General features: G+C 34.5%; 1 protein-coding gene across 2 annotated transcripts; it reads right to left on the reverse strand.

The window, feature by feature from the left end:
* Positions 1–4,617: 4,617 nt before the first annotated feature.
* On the reverse strand, positions 4,618–7,954 carry LOC112509530 (acyl-protein thioesterase 2). 2 transcript variants are annotated; one of them, XM_025114530.1, is made up of 10 exons: positions 7,848–7,954; positions 7,143–7,271; positions 6,907–7,021; positions 6,714–6,750; positions 6,554–6,623; positions 6,358–6,462; positions 5,789–5,939; positions 5,576–5,658; positions 5,108–5,201; positions 4,618–5,018 (listed from the first exon to the last, which is right to left on the reverse strand). In XM_025114530.1, the coding sequence occupies exons 2-10, from the start codon at positions 7,180–7,182 to the stop codon at positions 4,946–4,948; spliced, it is 768 nt and encodes a 255-aa protein (XP_024970298.1). In that variant the 5' UTR covers positions 7,183–7,271; positions 7,848–7,954; the 3' UTR covers positions 4,618–4,945. The 2 variants fall into 2 exon arrangements, with proteins under 2 accessions (XP_024970298.1, XP_024970297.1); XM_025114529.1 differs by lacking the exon at positions 7,848–7,954 and having other exon boundaries at positions 7,143–7,737.
* Positions 7,955–8,433: the final 479 nt, after the last annotated feature.

Raw genomic sequence — 8,433 nt, forward strand, 5'->3', positions numbered from 1 at the left:
TTAATCACTAAACATTTATTCAATTTGTACTAGGTCAGTGATTAATAAAGCGCTTATTAAATCATATTATATTACCGGATGAATATGACAAAGACCAAGAATCTTACTCGGTAAGATCGAGACAAAGAACAAGAGTCTTCCTGGTAAGTGAAGGCAACGGCTCTTTTCACGGTAAAAGCTTATCAGGTAAGTTATCGCATACAGTGCCGTTTTGGTGGATAAAAATCTTACTCGGTAAGTAAGTAATAGTGTTGAATTTTACAGATAAACACTTATCGGATAATTTTGTGTTAAACAGCCCCTTACTCTTGCCCGATTAATGATTTCCTAATTAATTATCGGACTTCCACATCATATTTTAAAGATCCATTTTTTTGTTTATTTTGAAGTAGAGTAGATTGCATTAAATAAATTTCCAACATTACATCAAATAAAAGGAAATCAAATAACAATCCTTGAGATTCAGAGCTACTTCGCGGGTGGGTCTTTCGTAAAGGTGTTTTTCACAGCACCAACGGCACCCTCGGCTAAGTTAGCCGCTCCGGTTGCCGCACCTTGTGCAAAACCCGCCACACTATTCGCGGCTCCCCCAGCCATATCTGATGCACCCTGTGCGGCCGTCTTCACTGAATCACCGGTCTACATACACCCAATTATTTCAATTAAATCTAGGGCTTATTTGCTATCAACATCAACTGCTATAATTAAGTATAAACTTGAAGAAATTCGACATCCAAAATCTAATTACCTGATCCAAGAAGCTAGGACTCTTGGCCGCATCTTTCTGTGTCACCGCCGGTTACAGATATAAGACGAAAAAATGTGAGGTCGAATTGAAGTTAAAATTAGAAAGATGGGAGTAGGGGCGTTAGCATGCCGGTTTGGATGATTTGACAATTTTTGAAACAGACCATGTGTTGACGTCTGAAGTCTTATTTCACTTCTGATTAATAAGAGGTGGTGCTAAAGTCTGAAATCTGAATCAATAAGACTGTGTCTGAATTTGTTTAAATTGTTTATTTTACCTATTAGAAAATTATAATGTTAAATTTATAGAAAAATTTGTACAATTTCACATATTTATTCATCATCTTTACTAAATTAAATCTAAATTATATAATTAGCATTCATTTAAATGAAAATACGTCATTAACGGTATTTAACATTTTTAAATTCTATTAAAACACATCAATTGAGACACATGAGGATCGATCGAGAGAAATGATCGATTGAAAAACGTGGTTGCTAACAGTTTGGAGAACAATAAGAGACAAATAAGAGGTTGGTTTACCTCTTATCAGATAAGAAGGGAATAAGACATAAGTGCTTCTGAACAGTAAAACAGTTTTTTGAAACGCATGAAGAGAAAATGGTGTTTGTAGTACCTGAGATTTGTCGTCTTTGCCGAACATGTTCATGTTGATCTTTGTGCAGTAAAATTGCAGGTGAGGTGTATGGAAGTAAGAAGGAAGTTTGGAAGGTGTATTTATAGATCCTTCTAGAATTAATTATTAATAAAATTATGTGATTAAAAATAAAAGCTATGGCTGGGAATTGTTGACACGTGGGTGCAGTTGATAGGGTAACGTCGACGGGAACATGTTGTGGTGCACAATGCACAACAAAACAAGCCTATGTCGATCATCCAAAATTAAAAAGGTTTTTTTTAATTTTCAAGGATATTATTTTTAATTTTTAAAGTTGATTATTTATGTTTGTTAATTCTCAACGGTTTTAGTTTTTTGTTTTATAAAATAAATTACATGAAAAAATAACTTACTATAATTTAATTTTTATTTTGGTAACTTATTTTTAAAACTTCTATTTTGGTATCCAAAATGTAAAATTTTGAACATTTAAACATCCGGGTAACCGGTATAAGCATTAACCAGTTACCATGCTGATGTGACGACTAATGTGATATCCAACTGAGTATTATTTACTATTCAACTTAACTTCATCTCATCACTCGTCATACCAACATGATAATCGGTTTAATATTTCAAACAGTCACCCGGGTACTTAAAATTATAAAACTTTACATCTTAAGTATCAAGATGAAAGTTTTAAAAGTACGTTACCTAAAATAAGAATCAAGTTAAAGTACGTTATTTTATCATGCAATTTACCATTTTCTATAACGTTTTTTTATTAAATCTAATTAAATGAGAGATATTTTAGTTGTTATCACTATTAAATGTATTATGTTTTTAGGGGTTAAATCAAATGATAATCACAAAAAGGTTACGAACATTATGAAAACTGATTTAAAAATAAACTTTTAAATGATTTTTTTCCATCAAATAATAGGATTTAAGATATTGATTCCCATATATTTGTTTCATAATGTAATAATTTCACATGTATTTATTTCATTATACGAAGACATGAGTGAATCAAAAAAAAAGTTTCACATGTAATTTTTTTTCATAAGGTGAACATAAATATATGTAAAACAATATGTTAAATCATAGTTTTTGATCAAAAATAATAATTTAAAAATATATTTTTACATCGGTTCTCACATGTTTGTAACCTTTTTATAGTTCTCATTTGATTATCGTCCTTAATACTGAACTGTAAAAAAACCCCTAAAGATGGTAGTTATTCTTTTTATTTTTGCTTCACTATTTAAAACTAAAAATATAATTTTTTTAAATTTTAATATAAAATTAAAAAAACAGTGAAAATGATTAAATTACCCCTCATTTAACTATATTTAACAAAAAAAGTTAATAACCGTTAAACAAAAGAACCTAAACCATTAGGAATTAACAAACATGACGGACAAAATCCGAGTTTTTAAATCAAAAACGTTATTGAATAAGACCTTATGTTGGTGTAAAGTCATGGTTCTAAATTGCTTGTTATGGCCTCGTTACAACACGTTATGACACCAAGGCTTTGGTTCGACGCGACGATAACCCATGTGGTTGCACTCTAAGGCTTGACTTCCGTTGTAACGCGTTACGATGTGTCAGGGCACGCTATTTTGTAAAGCATGGATTTTTCTGACTTTTTTAACATATAACTTGAAGGATAAATAATAATTATGTACAACACCTAAAACTTAAATAAATATTAAAAGGAAAAATAAGACTAAAACCCTAAATAGATATGTCCTTGCTCTCATTCATGTGTACGGTGATGTGAACATGAATTCTTTTAAGATTGAAAAAAGTAGTAAGGACTTAAAGAGATTTAAATCCCAATTTTATACGTTTGATATCATTTTTTTATAAGCTCGATATATTGATATAAATGGTTTATATTTCATTTTTAGTTTTATAACTTTATATGAATTTAAATTGTTATACAAGATTATCTAAACACTAAAACATATACATATACATATACATATACATATACATATACATATACATATACATATAGACTCATGGTTTTTATAAAGCGTCTGGTAGAGGAGGTATTCAGTATCTTATAAGGCAGTTCCCCTCCCCAACTGATTTGGGATCTTACAGGTGTTGCTATGCAGTTATACGAAGTCTTTTTTGCAGAACACCTGTAGCCAATACATTCAATGCATATTTGTCTAATTAATCATCAGAATTGATACTGCTATGAACTTTGAATAATCACAGTTCCCTTGCAAATTGCAAACAATGCCTGCATCATCCTATTCTGTAAACATCCTATTGCTTAATGTAGCAAACGAGCAATGCTTCCAATGTTCAAGAGAAATGAATTCAAATATCTGATGTAAATTCCCTTTTCCAACAAAATCAAAGTATGTGTATAGCCTATTTCTCATCAGCATAACAAAGGAGAAGAACAACAAAGATTAAAACGGAAATCAATCGATCAATCAACCAAATAATGTGAGAAAAGACACACAAATCGACAGACGAAAAGAGAAACAGGTAGAAGTTTCGCAAAAGGAAAGCATACCTGTAGGCTGTTAGAAGAAGGCTTGATTGCAAGAGGCAAAGTAGAGAAGTCGTCGGAGAGACGTCGTCCGGACTCCGGCGAGAAAAGAAAGGAGAAGCATAGAAAGGCGTCAAGGCTGCACACCGGCGGTCTATGGCTAATAGCCCATAGGCCAGAGCCGAAGGCAAATACAATGAACCAACTCCCAAGAATTTGGGCTAAGTAAATGGCCCATATTACCATATTCTTTTTTCTAAAGCCCAAAGGCCCATCTAACTACCTTCTAAATTGTTGTGTTAAAAAAGGCCCATATCACCCCATTTCTTTACTTTTTTCTTTTTATAAAAATCGCAAAATCGAATTGAACTTCGTTAAACTTATAAAGCTCAGGGGGTGTTTGGGATTACTTATAAAAACAACTTATTGACTTATTTCAGTGTGGCACCGGTACTAAGCACTTTTGAGTGTTTGGATCAACAACTTATACCGGTAATAAGAAGTTTTTGAAGAAGTTAAACCCTTCTGACTTATAATAAGTTAATAAGTGCTTTTGTAGAAATAAGTTGTTTCAAATAAGCAATCCCAAACACCCTCTAAGCTTGAAATTGAAGTTAATTTTAACTTAAAATTATAAAACGAACATCTGGTTCGAACCGAGCGAAAACTCGAATCGGCTCGTTAACATCCATGGCGGCTGTGGTTCACTAAGTTAAAGATAGACATGTATAAACAAACAAAAGGCTATTACCATCTAAAGTCAATATCACATTACAATCTTAATGAAATCCCAAAACTCAAATTATCAAACAACAAATTCCCATCTAAGAACCAATAATCCCGACACCCGACCCCCGAAATTCTTTATTTTATAACAACGAACTTATAAAACAACGTTATATATATTATATGTATACCATCCAATCGCCACCGAAGCCCCTCTACAGCTCTACTTATTTCTCCCAACTCAAAATCCGTGTAATTCTCTAGTCATTCTTGGGTTATTGCTCTTCCCTGCCGTTGCCATACGCGTAAAACTTGATCAAGATTTCGATAGATCTCAGGCTCCAAGCCTTGCATTTAGCCACTGACACACTTCTTCCATCTCCTTAGGGACCGTATAGTGACCAAGCCTGCAAAATCACATCACGAACCTCAAAATCTTCGCGTTTTTAGGGTTCTAAGCTATGTGGAATAGGAATACATAGTTCTAATTTCATACCCCTCGTAGCTTTTGAATGAAACATATCGGAATCCAGCTGAACTCATCATCTGGGAGGACCTCTCTCCGTAACCGTATGGGACTACTTCATCACCTGTAATGCATACAGGAATCGGCATAAGCTTAGCTGACACTGGTAAAGACAAAACCAAACAAACCCAGTATATCCCATCCTATAGTGGGGTTTGGGGGGATATGATGCATGTAGACCTGATTTCTACCCCAAAAAGTAGAGTGACTGATTCCATGTTGATTTCTATATCACTTGTCAGCGTCAGCTGATAGCTAATGCTAGCAAAAACCAAACCAAACGATCCCCGTATATCCCTGAGATGGGATTGGGATCATGATGTATGCAGACCTGACATCTACCCTAAATAGTAGAGTGACATGTCTTGCTAACAGATGCAGTTGTCGGCATCTGCTGGCAAGTGAGGTAGAAATTAGAACCAAGTTTGAAAAGCATACAGAGTCCATGACAGAGCAAAATGGGCAACGAAGCAGCACGTCTTGCAGCATCGGTTGATCCTCCTATCTTGTTCCTTAAGTTCCTGCATTGATGTATATATATAGAACCAACATCATGCTTTTATCATTTCAAATTTCCAGCAACCGGCACAAAAAATCTTTCGTGTTTTTGCCATCGGATTATGAGTAAGATGCGGAATTCAGGAATCATACCGTGCACCAGGAAGCCACCCGCTCAATCCAACGACAGCCTTTAAATTAATTGGGTACGGGTTGCCATTTCCATATTTTCCCTGAGCAAAACAAGCTGCAGAGTAAAGAGCACATGCAGCACCCATACTGAATCCTCCGATACCAAGTTTAACTGTCGGGAAAAAAACAAGAAAATCGCTGAGGGGCTGTTGTTATCTTTTCATTACATCCTATATGGATAAAGTTGTCTGTTTAAATTAATTTGTCTGTCTGTATAGACTGGAAAGATTTTTGTTTGGGATGGTTTTTTTGTAGATGGAAGGAACTTGTTTTTTAATTGGGAGGGGCAAAATTGGAAAAAAAACTTGACTTTCTGCATAAAGCTCCCCCTAGAAACTTACTGAATAAGCCACCTTCTATATCATTAAGCCACTACCAAAGAGTCATGTATAACTGACCAAATAAATTGTATGTCCCGTTAAGCTCATTAAGCTGCTAACAAACATACTTTGAGTTCCATAACCTTTTAAAGAATTGAACCCAATGTACGAAAGAAAAAAGAAAACGGATTTGGGTGTAGCGAAAATTACCATCAGAGGGCTCTGTTGATAACAAGTTTGCTATGTGAGCTATTGAAGCATCTAAACCTTCCACATCGTTTGGACCGTCTTCTGAAAGCTCTCCTTCATCAAACCCTGTCACGAACCAGAAAATGTCGATAAATTTCATAATTTTACTTGAATTTAAAGAATGTTTTAATGATTCAATCTTGATATGATATATTACATGCAGCACAAGGGAATCCACCGAGGGCAGTCACTGGGCGAGTAGGAGCAGTTGGGCATATCCATTTAATCTGCAAAAATGTAACAGTTTTAGAGTCACCGAATGCCATTTTAAGGAAAAGAGCGAAGAACGAAAAGACAAAAGGCTGATATATGCTTACATTTGGAAGAGGAAGATTATCCAAAAGTTGTGACCAACTGCAATGCAACAAAAAGGGCATCAAGATTTGGTGCTAAACCATAATGATCCAAAAAGAAATCTTTACAACATAATGATGAACATGATATACTACAATTCCATGGATGAAATTGCTTCAAGAAACAAGAAGAAAAAAATGTACGAATGTATGTTACCTAGAACCATTATCACCAAGGCCATGCAACCAAACTATGGTTGCTTGATGCTTTGCTTTTGGCCTCACAACATATGTCCTCCCGAATTCAACAGTCCTCCTAGCAGTTCTACTCCCTGGAATTCATTGAAAACTTTTATCAAACACTTAGTGTGCAACATTTCATTGATTAAGAAACACCCATTCCGAATCATTGATTAAACAAAACACGAAGGAGAAAATGGAGTTTGAACTAACCAGAACCCATAGAAGCACTTGAATAACTCATCTTAGACATGATTATATGAAACAGTTTGAGAAGGAAATGCACTAATGAAAACCACCACCACCACCACCGTCAGAAGCTTGAATGAATTCAAAGATGAACTGCAATATGAAGAAACACCTTGGTTGGGGGAGTCTTAATTTATAGGCAAAATTGAGAAGAGAATTTAAAACAAGTGAATATTCAAAGATTAATGTGTGAACCAGCTACACAATGTGCCTAAAATCCAAAAAGAAACAATGGCATCCATGGAAAGGAGAGGTGAAAGAAAGGGGGAAAAGCAAGAAATCTTTTTGATTATGGGAAAGATAAAGATGGAAAGAGAAAGCGAGAATCAAAATGGAGAAAAAAACACACAGAGGGCACAAAATCAAGAAACCCCACTTCAGGAAATGAGAATTGAGGGCTCAAAAAACACTGGAATCTATGCTTTGGTGGTGCAGTGGACATTTAAAAATCAATCAAAAACCCCCCCAAGAATATTACTGCAAAAATGACAAGGAACAATCCAATTTGGTAAACCCTAATTTTCAATTCTTCAATCATTTGTTTATACAATTTCTATTCATGATTGATGGATACCCATTATCTTCAAAGTGAAGTTCAATCGTCTAATTCGCAATCATTACCGTCTGTGAGTAATCAAGAAACTCAAGAACAAACGAACAAAACCCCACCTTCAATTCAGGGTAAAATCGAGACATTAATTCGTAAAGATTGATGCAATGATGATGAGGGTTTTTGTTTGTTTATGTGTTAATTTACAACCCACGAGCAGAGAAGCAGACCAGGATGCAGAATTCAAAGGGCATCTTTTTGTGTACCCCCTTTTGGTTTTAAATTTCAAAATTCCCATTTCATGTCCACCTTCTTGCTCGTTTTTTGGTACATTCCCCGTGCCCATTTTTTGGAACTACTGTCTCTATTTTTTTGTCCCTTTTTTTTTTCAAAAAAACATGCATGATTCATCCTTTTTTTAATTTTTATTTAATAAATTAATTACCACTTAATGACAAAAAAAAAAAAATACTCGATGACGTCCAAATTCGATCGAAAATGTTGAATATGTTATCGTGTTGTCAAACATGCTGTCTGTCTTTCTAACCGCTACTTCGTCTGTATTAAATAGAGTGTCTACGTTTTTATTTTAGTTTGTCTTAAAATAAGCCTTTAAAGAAATAAGTTTTCATTTTCTCGTTTTACCCTTAATTATAAAACTAGTTGTGTACCCGCGCAATGCGGCGGGATCCATGAATTTTAACG

The sequence above is a fragment of the Cynara cardunculus genome (genome assembly GCF_001531365.2).
Source record: "Cynara cardunculus var. scolymus isolate 2C chromosome LG 3, CcrdV1, whole genome shotgun sequence".
NCBI classification, from domain to species: Eukaryota; Viridiplantae; Streptophyta; class Magnoliopsida; order Asterales; family Asteraceae; genus Cynara; species Cynara cardunculus.

Coding starts and splice junctions, on each gene's coding strand:
- LOC112509530 (XM_025114530.1), bottom strand. CDS start 7,182: ATGTCTAAGATGAGTTATTCAAGTGCTTCTATGGGTTCTG. Junction 6,751..6,906: donor CTTGGTGATAATGGTTCTAG/GTAACATACATT, acceptor GTTGCATTGCAG/TTGGTCACAACTTTTGGATA. Junction 5,202..5,575: donor TTTGCTCTGTCATGGACTCT/GTATGCTTTTCA, acceptor TATGCATTACAG/GTGATGAAGTAGTCCCATAC.